Source organism: Lates calcarifer, linkage group LG11 (genome assembly GCF_001640805.2).
Source record: "Lates calcarifer isolate ASB-BC8 linkage group LG11, TLL_Latcal_v3, whole genome shotgun sequence".
Classification (NCBI taxonomy): domain Eukaryota; kingdom Metazoa; phylum Chordata; class Actinopteri; family Centropomidae; genus Lates; species Lates calcarifer.
In genome coordinates this window covers 302,417-325,769 of record NC_066843.1, presented here as the reverse complement: position 1 = coordinate 325,769, position 23,353 = coordinate 302,417, and the positions used below count along the sequence as shown (strand labels likewise).

The following is a 23,353-nucleotide window of genomic DNA, read 5'->3' as shown; positions in this document are numbered from 1 at the left end:
TCACTGTCTGTCTCTCTGTCAGATAAGTTTTTATTAAAGAGGAAGATCCTTTTAGTTTAACCAGAAACATCTCTATATATCTCTACCAGACTCCATTGACAAAAACAGGGATTTAACCAGGAGCTGCTGGAATCCCACTGCCTCCATCTGTTAGTGTGTCTGTGTTACTGTGTGACTTTCAGTGGTGGAAGAAGTAATCAGATACTTTACTGCAGTAAAAGTACCACACAGTAACACAGACACACTAACAGATGGAGGCAGTGGTATTCCAGCAGCTCCCAGTGAAACTCCTGTTTTTGTCAATGGAGTCTGGTAGCTTTGAGTAGAGTGAGTAACAATAAAATGCAGTTTAATCTCTTGATCCTGAGATAATGAGATGATTCGAAAACATGATGGAAATGAAAACAGCTTCATGAATATGTGTGCAGGTGAATCAGAAACTAAGTGATTCATTCACAGCTTCTAACTGCAAAGACAGTAACACAACTGTGTCTTCATCAGTGTGAACAAAATCCAAGGCACAAGTTAAAAGACAGATGCTACTATATGATGAAATTCATAAAATAACAGACACATACATATTTTAAAAAGCTGAAAACCCACAAACAGCCTTCTTCAAAGTGTAAAACCCAGCACACAATTTCACCCTTTTATAAACAGATGATTACAATCACCTAAACAGGAAGCAAATTAACTTGCAGGTAACAGTCCTAGTGAACGTTTGTACCAAATTTAAAGAAATTCCATCTGTGTTTCTGAGAAATCACGTTCAGGAGGATGAGACGAACGACATGAAAACACGAAGCCTCCAGTCACAGCTGTCTCTGTCAGATCTGACAGATTAGAAGAAACATGACAAATTAAGTAGTAATTAAGTAATTCAAGTAGTAACTGAATGGCCCCTCTGGGCTTCTGTAAGATTGCATGACATGAAAAGTAAAATATGAAGAAAAATAATCAGGTTTTCATAGTTTTTTAAAGGTTGTTTTCGAACAACAAAGGAAGGAAACGACACAATAACATAACTAATCTCTGCCTCTGTAAACAAGACAGAAAATCTTCTCATCACGGCAGCTTGTTTTAACAGAGTCCTGCAGTGACGATGCAGTGTCCTACTGATCCCACAAAGCCAGGAGAAGTTAAACATGCAGACAAAATCAATGCTCAGGCCTAAGGAGGTGAAATGACTCAGGAACTCTGACCTCTCAGTTGGAGTTGAACCCAGAAGACTGACGATGCTACCACCTGCTGGTCAAACCAGGGACATGAATCCCTCTCGGCTTAAACTGTAATTCTTTTCCTCTTGTGTCACTTCTCTTGTCACTGTTTGTCTTTCAACCTCTCCTGAAGTTTCTATTCATAAAAACTTCTTCAGGGTTTTTGGCAGCAGCGGCGGCAACAACTCTGCAGGCCGCTTCACGCCCAGGATCAAGATAGATTTGATTTCAACTTTTCATCAGAGGTGAGATATTCCTTATCATCCTTCTGGGCCTCATTTTATATCCTCTTTATTTGACCCCTCCAATGTTGGCAGGAAGCTTAGGATGAACAGTCTCTTTTTCATTTCTTATTTTTTTTCCTTACTGTTTGTGTTATTGCTGAACGCCTGTTTTGTTTTTCTCTGAAAAACAGGAACCGACTTGATTCTAAGATTCTCTGTGTGAATCGAGTCTTCGCTGAAACTTATGAGTAAAAGCCGTTTATGCCCTACAGCAGAGGAGCTGGATGTCTACAGAGGGCTGGTATGACTGCACTTGTGAGGACATTCTGTTGACTTACACTGATTCTCTGGAGGACTCCTATATGTTCATCCTAAATGGAAAATCACCAGTGGTGGAGACACCACATTATGGTAGTGATATAAAGAGATGTTTCTGATTAAACAAAAACATATTTACTTTAAGTCCAAATATTTGGCATTTATAATCAGATGATAACCTCTAGAAACATCTCTATATATCACTACCAGACTCCATTGACAAAAACAGGGATTTAACTGGGAGCTGCTGGAATACCACTGCCTCCATCTGTTAGTGTGTCTGTGTTACTGTGTGGTACTTTTATTTCAGTAAAGTATCTGATTACTTCTTCCACCACTGAAAGTCACACAGTAACACAGACACACTAACAGATGGAGGCAGTGGTATTCCAGCAGCTCCTGGTTAAATCCCTGTTTTTCTCTATGGAGTCTGGTAGAGATATAGAGATGTTTCTGGTTAAAGTAAAAGGATCTTCCTCTTTAATTAAAAAGCTCTGTCTCTGTAGGAATCCTCTCATCATGTTGTCAGACACTTAGAACAACAATGTGACCAAAACAAGAACTTTAGTGGACGGACTTTGACGTGGACGATTGTCCATTGGATTAAATTGCAGCAGCTTTCTGTTCTTGATCAATACTGCACCAACTCCAAAGACTTTGGTCCCTATCAATCATTTACACCCAAAAACATGGAGAATAAGGCCCAGGTTTGAGTTATCCTTCAACCCTAAACCTAAATCTTGACCCTCAAACAACAGCTCTTTGTAGAAATGAAAATAGACAAAATGTTCACACTTCCCCCTAAAATGTCCAAACTACCTAAAGAAAGTTTAACTACAAGACCACAGAAGGACAAGTGTCCAGTCAAGGTGTGTCTGCAGCATTAGAAATGTCTAAATCTCAAATGCCAAATCGTTAAACAGAGTAAAGAGTAGAAGCAGTTTCAATGATCCTCAGGCTTTATGAGTTATTTTAGTACTTCTACCGCCCTCACAGAGTTTAGTCTTCCCTCATATTAAAACACTGGCTTGCAGCTTAATTCCAAGAGAAATATGATAATAAATAAAATGGAAAAAAAATGTTTCATAACACTAAGAACAGGTTTTTACAAATGTTTTATGAGCAAAGTGAAAATCAGAACACATCAGAGCTCAGAGGGTTAGATGGACAATCAGTCATTTGATTGACATTTATATCCCTGACATTTACCGTTCAGCCGCTCCCTGCCTCAGGCCTCCTGTTAACTCCCTTCTGTTGTTATATAACTCTGTCGACCTATACCTGTCAGAAATATGATCATTTTTACGATATGACAGCATGCCCATTGCAAATTCTTCTCTGAAGGTAGTGGAATACCAGTGGTAGTGGAGTAGTTTCAACATGATGTGATCTAACCTTAAAATCTCAGCTTAGAGATCATTGTTGGTCACTCGTTGTTGCTCTTTGGTGAGCAGGTACGATCTCCTTCTAACTGAGTGATAGTCACTGGCTTAAAGGTGCTATATGCAAGTTTTTGCTTTCGCTACATAGCCAACGTTAGCATTAGCAGCTGTTTACTCACCGATCTACAAGAAACATAGTAGTATTTCTTCAGTCCAACATGAGAGGATGAAGAAGTAGCTCTGCCCAGAAGATGTATTCTAACCTCTTGTCTTATAAACACAAAGATGGCTGAAGTAAACAGCTGTTAATGCTAATGTTAGCTATGTTAGCGAACAACCTGAATTTAAAAGTTGCGCTCACTGTCACAAAAAAAATGGCAAATTCGTGTCCACATAGACAAAATCAATAGATCATATTCTGTCACTATCTCATGAACTGTGAACCGTGAGAACAGGTTGAAACAACAGAGGCATCAAGTCATCTGTTGACTTTGACTCATCTTTTTAACTCATGGTTCAGATTCCTGAACCTTGGAGGGAAAATAAAGCTTATTGTTGATGTTGATTGGCAGATGGTTTGCAGAGCTTAAGCTTTATTTGAGGCTGAGGTGTGGTCACAGAGGACAGCCTGACGCCAACAGGGATAAACTAGCGTAAGTGGGAGAACTGAGGAGTAATCCAACCAGAATCTACTGTATCAAAGTGCCCTTGAGCAAATTATTGAACTCGGAGTGGCCCCAGAATGCAACTGTGTTACTGAACTGAGTTAATGTGAAGCTGAATGCCACTGGATGGACTGTATTTAACAGACATTTGTGGTCCTAGAGGATGAACCCTAATGACTTTGGTGACTTTTTCTCTTGCGCCACTGTGAGGTCAACATTTATGATTTTAAGTGAACTATATCAACAACTATTGAACATATACAGAGCAATAGGAATGATCCTGAAACCAGGAAGTCAGTTAGCATGTTAGCATGTTAGCACTTCCTGTTCCCTCGTCCCAGAGTCAGTGTGTTTCTGGTTAAATGTCTGGAATAAGGTCTGTGGTTTTAACACAAGCTCCAGACATTTTCAGGTTTTATTCTCCGACATAAAATGGGTCAGTAAATCCCCCACTCCTGATGTTTGAAGCTTTTACGTGTCTTAAAAAAGGCGGTTGCTAACGAGTGTCTAAATGAGACTACAGAGGTTGTCGGGGACGTTAACATGAAAACCCATCTACTCACCAGTCCACCTTTACTCACCAGTCCACCTTTACAGCCTCGTTGTGTTTCTACTCACGCTCTTTCAAACTCTCACTAACTTTCTAAGAAGAAAGGCTTTTGTAGAAGAGCTCAGAGCTAAATGAAATGACCAGTTGGAAGCTTAGTGGTGGAGACGTTGACGTCATGTGACCGTGGTGGAGTTGGTTTATAGCCTAACATTAGCTTCTTACTTCAAACATCAGAACAGTGGTGTTCATCTGTGAAGATGATCTGATCAACTAAACCTGAAGGATCAGAAACTTTAGCTGCTCACTGTTTATTTTCTGGAATAATCCAAAACACTATGAAAAAATCCCATTGGCTTTTTGTGGAGGGAACCAGGCTGAAGCTAACTTCAGGTTGGATCTAGTCATAATACCTTTAATATTTCAATAACATTATTCCTTCATGATGCATATTCCCACATAAATATGCATTTAATCACTGCAGCCCTGGGAAGGACGCACGTCCAATTCTTGGTGACATCTGCAGATAAACTTTAATCCTCTGCAGAGTGAACCCCACTAAAATAATGCACTGTGATTTTTAACTGCATTGAAATTAATCTTCAGTTGACAGTTTGAATTTTGAGAAGCAGCAGAGAGAAGAGTTGACTTCTACCTGCAGGTGTAAATGTCCATATAGGAGTTATTAATGCCTGCACGTTGGCATGCAGAGACATACACACCTGCAAATCACTCTCACCATTCAGGGTTGTAAGTTCCTCACTGGCTGCAGGGTTTAAGGCTTTTACATGTGACAGCAAAGTGCTGCACATCAATCAGATCTTTTCATTCCTCAGTTCAAAACTCTCTGCTGCCAGATCAGCAGATTAACTCTGTGTGCCTGAGTCACACCGTATGTGTCCATAAATCAGCAATGAAATCATGAAAAATTGAGGATTATACTACCTTTAGATCTTGTTTTATAAACCACAGATAAACATCACAAGAGCTCAAACAACCACTTTGAAAAGTGAATGATCATTTCAATAAAAAGTTTAGAGCGAAAACAGTCACTCTGTGGTTTCAGCTCAAATTGTCTTAAATTTGCAGTTTTTCTATTTTTTACATCAAAGTAACTGAATCTGTGAGTTTTGGACAGTTGGTCAAACTGTTAGTTGTAGCCCTGTGTAACTTGGGAGCAGGTCCAAAATTTCCTTATATATAATGGTGAACCAATGACAGAGTGTACGAGTGCAGAGCAGGACGTCCTACCACAGAGAGTAACTCACAGTGGAGAGTCCAAACTTTACAGCTGGTGATGAACCTGATGGAAACATGGTTCATATACAAGACATCACCAGATTCTTAGGGATTGATCTTACATGACGCCAGGTGCCTATGTTGTTTAAATAACAGATGCATTCATTCGCATTCAGTCGTAAAATGAATTGTGGTCAGGCTTGTTGTTGGGTTTCTATTTTGAGGCAGCGGAAAACGACTGTTACGCCCAAAACAAATCTTTGTATGGTCTGTATACAACTCTTTTGAACCATGCGCCCGACGCTTCCTGTGCTGTTAAACTAGAAAGATTTGGACACACCCTAGATGCAGATGCTCGATGTGCTTACTTTGTTAAAACAGACGCCTGAGTGTTGTTTGTGACGGTTTCTGTGCAGATATTTACTGGGAGAAACTTGCATTTACAGTGACTCACATGCCAGTTGATGGCATTTACACTTAAGTTGGCAGATATCGAAGCTTATAAACTCTGTGTAGCAGGAGTTTTGCATTTTACTGTTGGAGCTGATCTGCAGGTCAACTACAACAAACCAACGCCGTCTGTCAGCCACAGGCGTTTTCCCACAGTGTAAACCTGAAGAAGGACGCTGTCAGATGGCAGGTGAACACTCGATGCCAGGGGGTGTTTCAGCTACCACCGCCACCCTCAACCCCACCCCTCCCTCCACCACCATCAAACTGTGAGCTCTTTGTACTGAGAGGTGCAGAGTGTTAACGCCTACAGGGACTGGATGCACAGTTATATAACACCACCCAGAGACGAGGTGTTATATAACTTTAATACTCTATAGTTGTATTCCATTTTATTACTATGACCTGCAACACTAAAGAGATGAACACAACAATAAATCAATATCTAACAGATGATTCTATAATATAAATATATGTATCCTGAAATGAGTCATTCTGCATAATGAGAACGTCTACTTTTGGTATTTGGATGTTTCTATTAATTCTATTAATGAAACTGAACTTGAACTGAACTTTTACTTAAGTAAAAGACTTTTATTTCTAACAGAGTATTTCTATACTGTGGTATTACTTTTACTGAGCAATAACTACTGCACTTACTTGTTGGTCTTGACTTGCGACCTCTTTTTGAACTCAGTGGCCTTGTCTCCTGTCCTGTCGTTGGACTCATGATCTTGACTTGTGATCTGTTTAAGGACTCAGTGGTCTTGATTCGTGACTTTTTTGGAAACTTGTGGTCTTTTCTTACAAGCTGTTATGGAACTCGGTGGTCTTGTACAGAGACCTGTTTTTGAACTTGGTAGTCTTGATTTCTAATCTTTTGTGGGACTCGGTGGTCTTAACTTGTGTCCGATGTGTTACCCTTTGTGAACTCGGTGGTCTTGGTCAGAAGACAAATTAAAAGACAAAACATATCTAGTGGCAAGAGAATAAAAACAACTTTAAAATGTGTCTTAATTGAAGATAAACCTAAAAATGTGCATTTCATTGGTCTAAAGAGGAAGGTCTGAAGGCACGGACGACTGAGCTGCATCTATAGTCAAAGTTTGAAGGAGCAGAAAATGGCAAAAAAGGAGGAAAAATTCCTCAAGTGAAGTGCAAATACCTCCAAATTACACCTGAGGACATGAACAACATACAGGAGTAAATGTACTGAGTTACATTCCACCTCAGTGGGTGTGGATGTTCGACCCCGCCCCTCACCTGCAGCAGCTCAGCCCACCTGAGCCACTTTTAAAAAGAGCAAACTGATCCATCTCTCCTCACTTCTCTCCTCAACTACTCCCTGCTCCGGAGAAGACAGACCTGCAACACCCCCTCTTCTTCTTCTACGCATCATAACAATGATGTCCACAATGTCCACACGGAGGTCCATGATTGGCGGCGGCGGCATGAGCTCCTACAGCATGTCAGGAGGAGCAGGAGGTTCTGGCATTAGGGTCTCCCAGGCCAGCAGGACCTTCTCTGCCGGCGGTGGCTTCGGCCTCGGCAGTGGATCAGGTGCAGGTTTTGGTGCTGCTGGAAGCTTGGGCTTCGGCAGTGGTGCAGGTTTCGGCAGTGGTGCAGGCTTTGGTGGAGGAGCAGGGATGGACAACAGCCTGATTGGAAACGAGAAGTTCACCATGCAGAACCTGAATGACCGCCTGGCCACCTACCTGGCCAAGGTGGCAGCCCTGGAGAAGGCCAACGCCGAGCTGGAGCTGAAGATCAGACAGTTTGTGGAGAGCAAGGTCGGACCCACCACCAGAGACTACAGCGCCTTCTTTGTCACCATTGCAGACCTGCAGGGAAAGGTGAGGAAGAGGGGCATCATGGGTGATGGTGTTCAGGGTGGGGTCTGTAGTTTTAGCTCTCTCTACAATCTAACCATCAAAAACATCCAATACAGTGAAAAAACAAAAGTGTGTGGAAGACAAAAGCTGCCAAAGTTGCAATAATTTAGATTTTCCTGTGACAAAGGGACAAATATTTTGAAAAAAAGGTAAAATCGGGAATTAATTAAAATATATCTTCTCTATAATTGTTTTTTATTTTATGATCTTAGTGATAAAATAAACTTGTGAGCTGATTAAATAAATAACATTGTGAATTAAATACCATGTGGGTCAGTCATCTCAAGTTCAAGTTTTTTGGAAAACTTCAGAAAAATTGAAAAGATAGTTTTCTCAAGGGAACAAGAAAAATATTTAATATTGACCAAGGCAGCTCCCGGCTTCCATAATGAAGGACAACAAAACAAGGCTAAATAGTGACATCTCATGATTCACTGTTTTATATTTTTTGATACTTTTCAAGTGAGAAAATAAAAATTCAGAGAAAATAATAACTAAATAAATTCAGTGAAGGGGAAAAAATAACAGTAATTTAAGAAAAGCATTTAAACAATGAAAGACATAATTCAGTGACCTGAGACAGTGAGTATCAGCGACTGGACGGATGTGTCTACAGAAACAGGTCAACCACACCTGTGTGTAAGTTACCCAGGTGAAGCTTCCACACCTCTGAAACACCACCCAGCTGCTGCACACAAACATGACATGACAATCCTGCCAGGTGTGCAAACCACTACACACAGTTTTGTTTATTAACTGATACTTAGAATAACAGTTATTTGCAGCTTTTAAACTCTACCTGCTGTGACTGTGTGGAGTCATACAGGTGTGAAATATGTCTGACAATCTGACTGGCTGCGGCAGACTCAATAGAAATAGGTCGACCACACCTGTGTGTAACAGATCCAGGTGAAACACACATGAAAAATGTCACTACAATAAGAAATCTGAGTTTCCCTCTGAGTTTTTTTTTTTTTTTCCTGATCTGGTTTTTGTTTGTTTTCAGATCCAGGCCGCCATCCTCGCCAAAGGAACCGTGCTGCTGAGCATCGACAACGCCAGGCTGGCTCAGGACGACTTCAGAATGAAGTCAGTAACTGTTACTTCACTTCAAAGTGTTATTTTCTGCAGCATCCCTCCCTCTGCTGGCTGCTGTTGGAACTGCAGCAGGTGGATTCACAGAGAAAACTCAACTGAGAGCCTCCACTGCAAACATTAAAAATAAAAATATAGTGACAGTGTTGGAGAGTTTAAAGCTCAAAAAACAGTTTGAAAGATGATGAATTTTAGGGATGAAATTCAAGCTGTAGCATCTTTCCATCAATAATTACAAATTCACTTTTATCATAAAGCCTTTTCTTTGAGTCGAACTGTAGTTTTATCCTGTTTTGTTTTTTAATTCAGTGTTATACTGCACAGATTTGTTTATAAAGACTCACATAAAACTACAAGTTCTGAAGTTATTTTAAGTTTTATTGATCCCTATTGACCCTAAACTGTTTTTGTTCAGGTTTGAGAACGAGCTGTCCATGCGTCAGTCAGTGGAGGCCGACATCGCTGGGCTCAAGATGCTGCTGGGAGAGCTGGGAGTGGCCAAGACCGACCTGAGCATGCAGATCGAAAGCCTGAACGACGAGCTGGTGTCCATGAAGAAGAACCACGAAGAGGTAACAAGACACTGTGAAAAGAAGTGAATCCAACCAGGAAACACTTATTAATGAGTCCTGATCCAGTCTGAAACCTGTGGCTCTCTCTCTGCAGGACCTGCTGTCCATGCGCACTCAGATGACCGGTCAGGTGAACGTGGAGGTTGACGCCGCTCCTCAGGAGGACCTCACCAAAGTCATGGAGGAGATCAGGGAGCACTACGAGGGCGTCGCCGCCAAGAACCGCAGAGACCTGGAGTCCTGGTTCCAGACCAAGGTGAGGAGGAAAACTGTTGGTTACAGGAGGAACAAACAAACCTGGATGTGTTAATAACCTGTTATCTTCCTCCTCTTCATCCTCTCAGACGGAGGCTCTCCATAAGGAGGTGGCAACCACAGAAATGACATTGAAGTCTTCGACCTCAGAGGTGAAGGAGGTGAAGAGTCAGCTTCAGGCTCTGGAGATCGAGCTCCAGTCACAGATGAGCTTGGTGAGACATCATATAAATCCACTTTATTAAAATAATTTGGGTAATTTGTTGCAGCCTTTGGAATGAAAGCTGAAAATCACAATAACTGATAACAGCTGCTGTGATTTGGTGCAAAGACCAGAGACATCAAAAAATTCTATTAAGTCAAATATATATCTACATAAAGCTGGATATCATCACATATTATATCAAGAAACGCAGCCGAACTGAAGACTGATAAAACAGGACCCAGGACTGATCCCTGAGGAACTCACCAGGGTCAAAGAAATGTTTCTTGTGTTAAAACCATATATTTGGACACCTCAAACTGTTCATTCAGGAGCTGAGTCGACAAGTCGTTTCTCTGCTTGATCGTTTTATGTTTTTGTGTCTAAGGAGAAATAACCTTTAGTTGAAGTGTTAACAGCTTATAGACCTGACTGCACTGATTTTGTATGAGAGATCAGAAGCCAAAAAGGTTGGAGACCACTAGTTTTATCTTTAATAAATAATTTTATAGACTTGTGTTTTTATCGTTAAATTGTAAACTGAAAAGTCAGATGAATGTAGTGGAGTAGCAGTAGCATACAATGGAAATACTCAAAGTACAAGTATCGTGAAAATTGTACTTAGTTACCTTCTTTCCTCTAACCCGTCTCCCTCCCTGCAGAAAGCATCTCTTGAAGCCCAGCTCGCTGAGATCCAGGCCCGCTACGCCTCCCAGATGAACGGATTCCAGATGATGGTGAGTGGTTCAGACTGACGGAGGTCATATCAAAGTCTGTTTGCTCCATTAAAGCATCAGCACTGAGGCAGAGTTCACCTGTGTGACTGTGCAGGTGAGCGGTATGGAGGAGCAGCTGGTACAGCTGAGGGCTGACCTGGAGAGACAGGGACAGGAGTACCAGATGCTGCTGGACATCAAGACCAGACTGGAGATGGAGATCGCAGAGTACAGGAGGCTGCTGGACGGAGAGGGAGTCGGGTAAGACCACAGATTCAGTCCAACGTGGTGGATATCTGGGCTTGTCTTTATTGAGCATTTAACTGGGATGAAAACCAGTCCTACCTCAGAGAAAGCTAGACCAGGACATAATCCAGAACTTCCTCACAGAAAAATCAGACTACGGCTAAAACCAATCCTACATTAGAGAAACTTAAACCAGACTAAATCTTGTCTTGTCTCAGAGGAAATTCAACTACGACTAAAACCAGTCGTACTTCTGAGAAAGTTAATAAATCGTGAATCAATCGTCCCACCTCAGTAAAAGTTAAACCAGGACTAAAACCATTTTTCTCCAATCTTTTGTTTCTGTCTCTCAGAGCTTCATTGTCATCCTCTTCTTCCTCCTCCTCCACCGTCACCACCACCACCAAAGTCATCACAAAGGTCATTGAGGAGACCATCTAACACCAATCATGTCTGTCTGACCCGGGGCGAAGTCACATCTCAGCCTATCACCTGTCTGCACGCTTAAACAGAGAACACCTCCACCTGACGGAGAGATGTTTCTAGTCTTATCACTTCACACTTGTTTTCTACTGTAGTTAATTCACGATCGGTCACAGATTGTGGAGCTGTGAGGGGAAACTTTAAACTTCCTTGATTGGTTTGGTTTGGAGACGGTTTTACTGCCGTGCCGCCAAAACTTCAGTCTGATGTTTCAAGGAATAAAACTCAACTTAACTCACCAAACTGTGATGTGTCTGAATGTTTCTGAGGAGAAAACAAAGCTGGAAAATTGTTGAACTTCAGCTTAATTTTGACAAAAAATAAATACATCCCAACACAAGTTCAGACATTCCTGTTCCCAGATCTTTCAACCACATCTCATGACCTTCTCAGTGGCCTGAATGACAACTGAGTAACTCCACCTGCTGAGAAAGACCTTGAGGTGTGGTTGAAAGCTTTGGAAACAAGAACCCAGCATCAAGGCATTTGTTTCCTATTAAACTGGATAATTAATATTATTCAAGGGCAATTTACAAGCCCTTTGGAAGCCCCCAGCAGTTTAGGCCTATATAAGCATAACTAGGTCCAGGTTCAGGTCTGATCCAACTCTATCAGCTTTATCAAAGAGAAGTGGTTGACACTAACTCTTAAAAGGTACAGAGGATGTTTCTGCCTCCTGGTTCCACAGTAGAGTAGCCTGTTAACTGAAGGCTCTGCCTCTCAAATTCAACTGTTAGAAACTCTGGGAACCACCAGTAAACCAGCATTCTGGGAGCACAGAGTTCTAGTGGGAACTATAGGGTCTTTAAGATACGATGGTGTTTGACCATTAAGGGCTTTGTAGGTGAGGAGAAGAATTTAACAGGGAGCCAATGTAGAGAAGCTAACACAGGAGTAATATGATCTGTTTTCCTAGGTCCTGTTAGTAATCGAGTCTTTAGAGACTTGTTGGGGCAGCCAAACAATCATGAATTACAATAGTCCAACCTTGAAGTGACAAAAACATGGACTAGTTTTTCTGCATCCTTTTGAGACAGGAGGTGCCTGATTTTGGCAAAATTACGCAGATGTAATAAGGCTGTCCTTTATGTGGGAGTTAAATTATCATCATAGTTATTATATTAATCTATTCTCACTTTTCTTTACATTACATTGGTATATACTTTATAACAGTGTGCCTGCCTTGGAATATGTTGTTACAATGACAAACTTTAATACTTCAAAATGGGAAATCTACAAATTGAGTATTTTTTTCTCAAGGTGGCAGCAGGACTCTGTTGTACGGTGCAACCTTTACCCACCACTGTTTACACTGAACAGTATCCTACACTGTGGGATGAAGAGTTCAGAGATCACTCAGCAGCAGATGCTCCTCCATCCCAGACTGGTCACCTGAACCACATTCACTGAGAAAACAGACAACAACAAACAGAAACTAGTACAGGAAGGGTCAAAATTACAAGGTCTCTTGACCTCTTACCTCTGCTACACCTGTCTGAAGAACCTGCTGCAGGAAGCATCAACCTACTGAGAGGGAAGCATGAGTTGAAGTCACCTCAGGACATTTGTCACAAGGCTAAAGAGGAAACAGATTCAGCAAAATACAGAAACAGTCCAGAGTTCAATAACAGTTAGGAACACCTGACTTAAACTCAGAGGCTTAGTCCAAACCAGCTGCTGTGGAAATCACCTGACCAACACTAGAGATCACTGAGGATTTAAGGTCACTGATCTAAAACGTTAACCATATCCAAATTATATAAAGACATAACTATCATGACATAATATCCAGTAATTATGTTTAAATCTGCCTTATTGGTTTGGCCCAAACTGTTGCATGAGGCTTCGTGCTCAGCTTGGGTTCAGGTCTGAAATAAATCAAATTTTTCAGGTCATAGTTTTCCTGTTACATATTTCAAAGTCAAAGTTAATTACTACAGACAATAATTCCCTTTGCACAAGAAACTTTTAAACTTCATTATTTCACAAAACCCACTCACAGTATCTTGTTCAAATTTAACATTTCTCATTTTAACATGATGATCTAATTTCTTGTTCTAACAAGCAACTTCCACATATTGTTAAAACAGCACAAGTGAACCATCGATCACTGCCTGAAGAGAAACTGTAGCTTAGAGTGAATACGTAACATGATTTATAAACACAAAAGGAAAATTAAAGACAGAATAATTTGGTATTTGGTAAAGAGAAAACTTCTGGGATTTAAGGCAGAATTTGAGCTTTTTTTCTTATTTGCATTTGTACATTTCAGTCTTGGGGTTTGAAAAAAACAAAAACAAAACCACCAAAGAAAAAGAAAAAGACAGAAACCCCAGAGAGCAGGACGTGCCATTAGTTTCTTTAATAATTCTTCTTCCAGTACAAGATGCTGCATCACCTTTGTCTTTTTTTGCTCCTGTTTGTTTTTCTGAATAATTTTATTAATTTTTTTAGGAATGACATTATCAATAGAAGATTTGTACACAGTGAGCGATCTGGACGGGGGGTTTGGGGGTTGGGTTCCTTTGTGCTGATGTGTTTGGTCCTGTTGGAGCTGGAATGATTTCAATTTTTCTGCTACAAAAACTAAAGGGATGTCGTATCAGCCGATTATCAAACAACAAAGAGAGTCACTGTGGTATGTCCTGATCAATCAATACTGGTCAATAACAAATATCAAAATTATATCATCAGATTTTTAACAATACAGTAACAGAGTGTATGCCTGCGAGTACCCACACCTGTAAGTAAAATACTAGTAAACTGGAAGCAAGTACTCAAAAAGTACTTGCACTTTGTTGGCAAAAGACTGAAATGTCCCCAGAGTTGAAGTACTTTTACTACTGAGCAATCCGAACCAGGCGCCGTTCACCAAAAACATCCATCTGATCAACCTTCTTAAGCTAACGAGTTTCCCAACGGCGTTAACGATCACAGCAGGTTCAGAGCTTCTTAAAATGAAGGAATAAACAAAACTTGATGTTTTACTAAAGTTCTGTTTTTTGTTCATGTTTAAGTCTACACTGCTGTCTTCTGTTAAATTACATTTTATCTCAAATTTAATCAAATCACTAATTTCACAATGAAAGATTCTTTTTTTTCCTTTAGCAGTGCCAAAATAATCATCTTCACCAACAGTCTAATATTATCTTGATGCTGAGCATCAGAACGCTAGAACCCATCCCTATGGATATATCAGCGTATACAATTTAGCATTTATAAAAGATCACAAGTGCCTTTCAGCACATCAAAGAGAATCAGGTCTGTAAAATAATGATTACTTTCATCATTGATTAACCTGCTGATCATGTTCATGATTAACCGATCAATCGTTCAATCTACGAAACTCTAAAGATACTCTGTTTATTCTCTGATAAAGCAAAAATGTCTTTATGTTGTTTCAAACTCTTCTGCTTTCTGACATATGTATGTTTAATACATAAAGTATAACAAATATTTTAAAGTGTACTCAGCTGACGTCAATGAAGCTCTTCCTCTTGTACCTGCGCTCGCTCTGAGGTAACACGTCAGGAAACTCGTGCAAACATTTTAAAGCATTGGAAAAAAAGAATAAAGTTTGAGATGGATCATTATCAGTAAACAGGCTCCTGGTCAGTCTCAGTAATAAAAAACTAAGAAAGTACTCAAACTTGGCCACTGAAGTATTTGTGCTTGTGTATCAGTAAGTACTCAAAAAATAAGTACTGGTACTTGGTCCTCGAGAGAGAGAGAGAGAGAGAGAGAGAGAGAGAGAGAGAGAGAGAGAGAGAGAGAGAGAGAGAGAGAGAGTCTACCCTCAGTACAGCTCAGACAGACCAGTTTAAAGATTATCTACAAGCCCCTCAGTATCACACCCACCCACAGACACACAGTACATAACATGTGCACACACACAGACACTTGCATAAGAGCAAATCAGTCAGAGTCCACCCTGCCCACATATATAATGCAAAAAGAGCACAAAAGGTATGAAAATGTAAGAAAAAATTCATAAGGAAAAAAATTTATAGATAGTATTTATAAAAAAGGAATAATACTTTGTTTTTCCGCGAGGTTAAAGGGTATGGAGTTTGTTTTAGCTACTGTCACTGCCCATGGTGCTGCTGCTGCTGCTGCTGGTGCTGGCCGTGTCCGCTCGCTCCCGTTTGTGGATTTGCTCGTGTGCTTTGAGGTGACCCGACTGGCTGAAAGTCTTCCCGCAGTGGGGGCAGGCGTACGGCCTCTCCCCCGTGTGGATCTGCTGGTGAGCCTTCAGGTGCCCGAGGCGGCCGAAGCTCTTCCCGCACTGCGTGCAGCCAAATGGCCGCTCGCCCGTGTGGATCTTCTCGTGGGTTTTTAAGACGCCGGAGTTGCTGAAAGTCTTTCCGCACTGCGAGCAGGTGAAGGGTTTCTCGCCCGTGTGGATCTGCACGTGGTTGCGGTAGCTGGTCTCCTTGGTGAAGCTCTTGCCGCAGTGCTGGCAGCAGTATGGCCGCTCACCCGTGTGGCTCAGCTGGTGAGCCTTCAGCTCCTTCGACTGGCCGAAGCTCTTCCCGCAGGTGATGCAGATGAACGGGCGCTCGCCGGTGTGCAGCCGCTGGTGCGATCGCAGGTCGTCTGCCTTGGTGAAGCCTTTGGGGCAGTGGGCGCAGACGTACGGCTTCTGGCCCGTGTGGATCAGCTGGTGTCGTTTGAGGTTTCCCGCCTGGCCGAAGCTCTTGCCACACTGCGAGCAGGTGTACGGTCGCTCCCCGGTGTGGATGCGCTGGTGGGTTTTGAGGTTTCCCAGCGTGCTGAAGTTCTTCCCGCACTGTGTGCAGGAGAAAGGCTTCTCCCCCTGCATGTTACGAGGTTTCCTCACCGTCGGGCACTGGGTTTTGGTTGTGATAACCAGACTCGCTCCAGACTGCCCAGTTGCTGTCGCCTCGGTGGACGTCTTCCTGTCCTCAGCTGGCTGCAGCTCATACAGTGCCCCCCCTCCAAATTCAGGGTCCAGTTTGCCCATGCCATCCATCAACAGGGCATCGGGCCGGAGCTTGTTGAGCTCGGTGCGGAGCTCGGCCATGTGGATGGACTCCAGGCCATTGTGCTGCAGGTGAGTGGACATGGTGTTGGACTCTGGGTACTCTGACTTCAGGGAGCTCAACTCAGTGGTGTAGTAACACTGCAGGTCCACATGGTGGTCCGATTTAATGTACTCCAAAGTATCTGTCACCTGGAATGAGAAAACAGGCAGATTCAGTCAGAGCAAGAAGTCTTCAGTTTTATTCTCCACCACAGAGAAAGCTCACGGCAGCTGAATCCAATCACACTGACTGACCTACTGAACCAGGACCTACTGGCTGTTGTTGGACCTCCAGCTTCTTCTATTCTCTAAATGTGGCAAAAGTTATTTTTTTGTAATTCAAATTTAAGCGTCAACATCACTGGTCACATCCTCTGTTAACATAAAAACCACAAACCAGCCATTAGAACTAAGACTAAAACTGATCGTTAACAGCTCATCTGTGGCTTATACGCTGCAGAGAAACCTAATGTCTACAGCAGTTTGGGCAGCATGAGAATACAAAAACAAAAACCATGGCACATTGTGCTGAAGTGTCCTTAAGCAAAGCACTGCCACATGTAAGAACAACTACAGTCTAACAGGTCAGAAAGCCTCTGTGCCCTTGTCCTTAAGCAAAACTCTCCAACCCCAACAGATACCTCTGGTCCCAGATCGCCAGTCCAACTCATCCTTGCAGAAAATATCCTTAAAAAATGTGGGCATTTTTATGCATTTTTTGCAAGTTGACTTTTGATTTTGTGGTTGGACCAAACTAGAAGTAAATATTTCTTTTCCTCCTTTCCAAGGCTCATTTTTGCTTCAGGTTATTTTTTTCTTCTAATGCTTAACAGGTGATGAGTCTCAATTTCCTGTAATTAGTCTGAAGTCTGAACCACCGAAAAACGTGTTTTCACGCTGCAAACGACCCAAATCATGGTTCAAGTTTGATCCCAAATGAAACCACCTCTGTTGGTCGAACCAAATTTAGGTCCTTTGGTCCAGACTGCCGTCTGAGGAACCTTTCACACCTGCTGTTTTGGTTTGGACAAGGGATGGGCAAAATTTGCAGATCTTACGTTAGTTCAACTTAAAGACTTTGTTTAAGATGATTGTTGTTGGACTATCTTCTTGAAAAACACAGTTTCTTTAGCAGCCTATTTTCTGTCATGGGCATTTTCAGTATTAAAAATAATTAAAATAATAATAATTAATCAACAATTGATGATTGATGATCGATCGAGGAAATTTCTTCAAATGCCAATTTCTAGTATGGACCAAACAACAAGCTTGATGAGACAGTAAACTGGACTTGGACTCTGTAATATTTCCAGACATTTTAAAGATTAAATCGACAACCCAGACTCCAGAATCATAAACAGTTGTTCAAGTTGAATTATCACCATGAACTGATTCCAAAACCTGAACAAAATCCAAACTAGGTCTCAGACATTTATCCAGCTCTGGAATCATAATTTTCTTCAGGACCAAACAGATTCTGAACTCAGAACTCTCTTCTACCTCACCTGCACAATCATGAGACAAGATTGCTGAAATTAGACTGACAGATACAAACACCTCCTCTAGTGTCGACAATCTGTTGTGTTTGATGTTTATTTCTGTCTTTAGCAATTAACTGTAGTGAATTAAGTAACCAAATGTATTATATTCACTTTTTCTTGACCCAAGAATCTGAAACTAAACTAAATGTCTGATCCTCACCGTGGTATCGACCCAGTGTGAAACCCAGCAGCCTTCAGACCCTCAGAGTCCGGTTATATCTTGTTCAGGAAAACTAAAGAATGTGCAACTGTGGCAGAGAGTGTGGTGTAGTAGATTACAGTGTTTCAAGCTGACTGAGAGCAGAGAGCTGACTGTGTGAACCAGTTCAGTTGTAAGCAGGTATTTGTTTGAAAAGGATTTGCAGCCGTCAGTTAATGATCTTAAGATCTGGAGACACACTGAACTCAGCAGGAGCTGATCCTCCATCAGGATCAGATCCAGACTGAAGCATCAAGACAGAGAAACGAGTAAATACAATCTCAGATTAACGTCTTTAGCAGAATCTATTCAATGCTTCTTATACTGCAATTTTTAATATATATCTGTTACATATCCTTACCAGCGTGACGTCAGAACAACTTGTGGTACAACCACCGTGACTGAGTTTTTGAGGGACAATGTATTTATACTCCAACCCTGAAGTTAGCATCAACCTGGTTCCTTCCACAAAAAACCAATGGGATTTTACCGCTGGTTTTGATTACTGCAGAAAATAAAATAAAGTTTCTGATCCTTCAGGTTTAGTTGATCAGATAATCTTCACAGATGAATACCACTGTTCTGATGTTTGAAGCTAATCATCTCAGAAGTAAGAAGCTAATGTTAGGCTATAAACCAACTACCACCACGGTCACATGACGTCAACGTCTCCACCACTAAGCTTCCAACTGGTCATTTCATTTAGCTCTGAGCTCTTCTACAAAAGCCTTTCTTCTTAGAAAGTTAGTGAGAGTTTGAAAGAGCGTGAGTAGAAACACAACGAGGCTGTAAAGGTGGACTGGTGAGTAGATGGGTTTTCATGTTAACGTCCCCGACAACCTCTGTAGTCTCATTTAGACACTCGTTAGCAACCGCCTTTTTTAAGACACGTAAAAGCTTCAAACATCAGGAGTGGGGGATTTACTGACCCATTTTATGTCGGAGAATAAAACGAGAATAAAAACCACAGACTTTACAGAGAGCTGCAGGAATGAGTTCTGAAGCCCAGAAAAAGGTTTACACTTTAGGACTCATTTGGCAATAGTACCTTCGTCCCAAAGTCAGTGTGTTTCTGGTTAAATGTCTGAAATAAGGTCTGTGGTTTTAACACAAGCTCAAGACATTTTCAGGTTTTATTCTCCGACATAAAATGGGTCAGTAAATCCCCCACTCCTGATGTTTGAAGCTTTTACGTGTCTTAAAAAAGGCGGTTGCTAACGAGTGTCTAAATGAGACTACAGAGGTTGTCGGGGATGTTAACATGAAAACCCATCCTTTAATAATCCAAGACCCGATGAAAAAATCCAATTGGCTTTTTGCGTTGGGAACCAGGGTGATGCTAACTTCAGCTGTGAAACACATCTGAATCTACCTGTGACCAGGTGTGACCAGGGTCCATCTTTTACCTGGGAGATGTAGTCGAACACAGAGCTGGGCTCATAGTGCGACTTGTAGTCCAGCTCTGTGACATCGCCGTGGTGAAATGGGCCCAGGTGATGGTTGCCGTGGTGACCATGGTGCTCGGACTTGATGTAGTCGAGGCCGCTGATCTCCATCTTGATCTGGTCCTGGCCCAGCTCAGCAGTGGACAGCGGCTGGATCTCTGACAGGTCCACGGTCCTGATGGGTTCCAGGTCCCCATCCTCCGGCTCGCTCTTCACACATGGCAACATCACCAGTGGCTCGGCGATCTCCGCCGCCAGTGAGCTGAGCGTCGGCGTCGGGCAGTCGGAGGAGAGGAGGGCCAGGGTGGGCGTCGGGGCCGAGGAGGCGGGCCCCGGGCCGCAGTCCACCTGCAGGGAGGGGTCCAGGGGCGGCGGAGGGGAGCCGCACTCGGGGGGCAGGCTGAGGCTCAGACACTCGGTCTCCAAGTCCGTCATGGTGGAGGGCGGAGATAACCCTCCTCACCTCACTCTGTTCCAACACCTGAAGTATCGCTGAGATCCTCCTCCACTTCCTCCTCCCTGACTCCTTCCTCCGCTCCCCCCTCTGCCGCTGAAGAGATCTACCTGTCCTGAGAGAGGAGGGGCCAGGAGGTAGGGGGTGTGTCCCTGAGAGCCTCCTCTGGGAGTCCAACGGCGTCACCACCCACACCTGACTGGGACCAGCCTGCAGAGACACAGGTGAGAGTACAGGTGACGTTTACTGACACTCTGCTTGAACCCTTATCAAACACATTTTCGAGTCACCGTCAAACTTCTTGGTTATTGTTAGACTAAGGAGAGGCATCAGATTAAAGCCGACAAAAACACTTTCACAAAGGGCTGAACGATTTTTGGAAAATGTCAAATTTTTCTGACAGAAATACGATTTGGTTTGCAATATAATTTTCAAAAACCAAGCTTCAGTTCAGAATTCACTATTAGAGCTCAATCAATCAAACTTTATTTGTATATCACCTTTCATGCAGGTTAGTGCAGTACAAAGTGCTTCACAGAACAAATTATAAAAGACAAAACAAATACAATGCTGAACATTAAAAACAGTTGAATAGAATTTTAAAACTATAAAAGCAGACTTAACTAAAACTGTCCTAAAATTTGGTTAAGAGAAATAACACTAAATAGATAAGCAGATAAATATTATAAAGAAGCAAAAATGAATAAAAGGATAAAAGTAAAAGTCAGTTTGTGTCCTGAACTTAGGAACAATTAACAGATTTGTGCCCGAGGACCTGAGGGGGCGTACTGTATGCCAATGCAAGACCATGAAGTGCTTTAAAAACAAAAGAATTTTAAAATCAACACGGAAACTGACAGAGACTTGAGTGGGTTGTCTTTTATCACTTAAAAGCAATAGATACATTTTTTTATTCAGTATTCTGTATATTTACTAGGAATCAACAGTCGACACCTTTTTTTAAAGAATCGACGTGTTATTTGGGTGGTGGGAGGAGATTTCTGTTTTACTTCATAAAGACGCTGAACTAAAGTTTACGCTCGTGTGACAGTAAACGACAGGAACAAATAACTGCTCTGGTGACTTCAATCATTTCATTTCCTCTGAGTGTCGTCGAAGGAGTGGAGCTTTCAAAGGCTCGTGGAACCTGAACACACCGTGCCCGGTCAGTGTCTTTATTATTATTTTGGTTTGGGTGAAGGGCATTTTAACGATGACGTCACGACTAATCATCCTAACATGGCTCGACTGTTATTCCATCCCTAATATTCACTAAACTCTCATTCTGTCTGATGTGACACTGTGACGAGGAGCTCGTAATCACATGAGCAGGACAGTTTGTTCTTCACTTAAAGATCTGTAAAAACAAACTGGGATTTCAGCTCAGAAACATCACCAATGTCATTTATTATTTCTGCTGGAGTTTGTTTTCCAGGTGGTGCTGCATCGTATCACAGACGACTGCAAACAACTGTTATTTTTACAATTAACTGATTGTTTGATACTCAAACAATCAAAGGAGACAAAGGTGACGACAGATGATCAGTTTACAGAGTTTTATGTCAAAGAAAAGATGAATGAAAGAAGAGAATCTTTGTTCTTCTTGATCTTTGCTCAAACTTTATTTTTCAGACAATCAGGACTTTGCAAACTGAAGCTTTAAAAATCTAAACCTTCTATTATTTGTTTAAAGGAGAAGTTTTAGTCCAGCAGAGGGAGGAGACGCAGCTCTTTGTCTGAAATGTAAAGTTTGAACTCAGCTGCAGCAGCAGACGGTTTGATGTCTGATATTAAACTACATGTGGACACCTGAACGTGCATGACACGGATTACTACTACTACTACTACTACTACTACTACTACAGATACTGCAGTCCTGGCTGCAGCGGCCTCCCCGCACACGCACACTTAAAAGTTTGGAGTCGGTCTGGCTGGTATCAGCGCTGGCAGCTCTGCACGTCAAAGTACGACAGTACAACACAAAGAGGCCGGAGCGGCTCAGCCCTGCACAGTCCTGCACGGTCCTGAGTCCTACAGACTCCGGGCTGGACTCGCACCGGGCGGCTCTCGCGGGGCAGCAAAAGTTGGTCTCGCGGCGGTTACCTGAGTCCACAGACACTCAGGTAGCCTTTTCAACTCGCCACGCAGCCTCTGCACGAACTGACTCCAAAAATCTGGCGGTGATTTTTTTCTCGGGATGTTTCTGTCCGCTCCACATTCTCACCACAGCCTCCGACTCGAGTCCAACAACTTTTAGTTTCACGGATTCTCGCGCTCAGGGTGAAAACGCCTCGTGACAGAGGAGAGAGACGCGTTTAAAGCGGGTTTTCAGGCGTACAAAGACAGGGCAAGCTGCCATGTCTTGCTAGCTAGCAAAGCTAGCCAGTGGCCATCTTGTTTATCACACTAACGTCGTTTGCAGCCTGCTAAGCTAACTAGCGGGGCTAGCTGATGTTAGCACGGGGGAGAAAGTGAGAGTGAGGCGGGGAGGAGAGGGGGGAGCAGCGGTCTCACGCGCTGACCGGGCGCAGCGGGGAGCGGCTGACAGCCCCGACACAAAAGGAGAAAACAAACTGTGTCCAACGGCGAAACCCGCGCGGCGGCCGACGGAGACGCTCGCGGGCATTATCTGTCAGAGAGCCCGTTTAACAGGCAGGAAACCGAGCGCAGCGGCGGCGAGCCGCGAGGACGAGAAAAGCAGCTCACCGGAGCCGAGCGGGCGGGTAATAACGGCGGGGAGAGCGGTGCGTTACCTGCGGGTGGTCCGATTCATGGCCGCCTCGGTTCGGTCCGCTGTCCGTCACTTGTAGCTAACTCCGCCGGACCCGCCACGTCCACTTCGGCAGAACAACCCGCCGCCTCTCCTCCTCTCCTCCCCTCTATCACTGACTAATTCCGCTCCCTCCTTCCCTCCCTCCTTCTTACCTTCCTTTCCTCCCTCCTTCCTCTCTCGCTTCTTTCCCCCCTTCGGTACTCCTCCTTCCTTCCTTACCTTCCTTCTTCCCTTCCTTCCTGCCTGCCCACCGCTCGCTCGTGCACGTACCCGTCAGGCGGGTATGTAGGTAACTACGGTAACAGTAGTAGGTGGGTACAGCTTGCAGCGTCGCGCGCAGAGCGGGTACGCGCTCGCTACATTGTTACAGAATCATCATCATCACCTCGAGCTC

General features: G+C 42.8%; 2 protein-coding genes across 4 annotated transcripts; one reads left to right on the top strand and one right to left on the bottom strand.

Annotated features, from left to right (window-relative positions):
* Window positions 1-7,352: 7,352 nt before the first annotated feature.
* On the top strand, window positions 7,353-11,746 carry LOC108891020 (keratin, type I cytoskeletal 13). The gene is made up of 8 exons (XM_018688121.2): window positions 7,353-7,895; window positions 8,941-9,023; window positions 9,445-9,601; window positions 9,696-9,857; window positions 9,946-10,071; window positions 10,721-10,795; window positions 10,890-11,035; window positions 11,374-11,746. Exons 1-8 carry the CDS (start codon window positions 7,446-7,448, stop codon window positions 11,459-11,461), a joined length of 1,287 nt encoding a protein of 428 aa, XP_018543637.1. The 5' UTR covers window positions 7,353-7,445; the 3' UTR covers window positions 11,462-11,746.
* Window positions 11,747-13,850: 2,104 nt separating this feature from the next.
* Window positions 13,851-23,277, bottom strand: si:dkeyp-113d7.1 (uncharacterized protein LOC407709 homolog). Of its 3 annotated transcripts, none has more exons than XM_018688119.2 (3): window positions 23,179-23,277; window positions 19,694-20,396; window positions 13,851-16,697 (listed from the first exon to the last, which is right to left on the bottom strand). In XM_018688119.2, the coding sequence occupies exons 2-3, from the start codon at window positions 20,165-20,167 to the stop codon at window positions 15,579-15,581; spliced, it is 1,593 nt and encodes a 530-aa protein (XP_018543635.1). In that variant the 5' UTR covers window positions 20,168-20,396; window positions 23,179-23,277; the 3' UTR covers window positions 13,851-15,578. The 3 variants fall into 3 exon arrangements, with proteins under 3 accessions (XP_018543635.1, XP_018543634.1, XP_018543633.1); XM_018688118.2 differs by having other exon boundaries at window positions 23,112-23,193; XM_018688117.2 differs by lacking the exon at window positions 23,179-23,277 and adding an exon at window positions 22,940-23,105.
* Window positions 23,278-23,353: the final 76 nt, after the last annotated feature.

Bases quoted from the DNA above. Each gene is read 5' to 3' on its own strand.
- LOC108891020 (XM_018688121.2), top strand. From the start codon at position 7,446: ATGATGTCCACAATGTCCACACGGAGGTCCATGATTGGCGGCGGCGGC. The intron at 7,896-8,940 runs GTGAGGAAGAGG...GTTTGTTTTCAG, and splicing joins TTGCAGACCTGCAGGGAAAG to ATCCAGGCCGCCATCCTCGC. The intron at 9,858-9,945 runs GTGAGGAGGAAA...TCATCCTCTCAG, and splicing joins AGTCCTGGTTCCAGACCAAG to ACGGAGGCTCTCCATAAGGA.
- si:dkeyp-113d7.1 (XM_018688119.2), bottom strand. From the start codon at position 20,167: ATGACGGACTTGGAGACCGAGTGTCTGAGCCTCAGCCTGCCCCCCGAG. The intron at 16,698-19,693 runs GTAAAAGATGGA...TTCTCATTCCAG, and splicing joins TGTTCGACTACATCTCCCAG to GTGACAGATACTTTGGAGTA.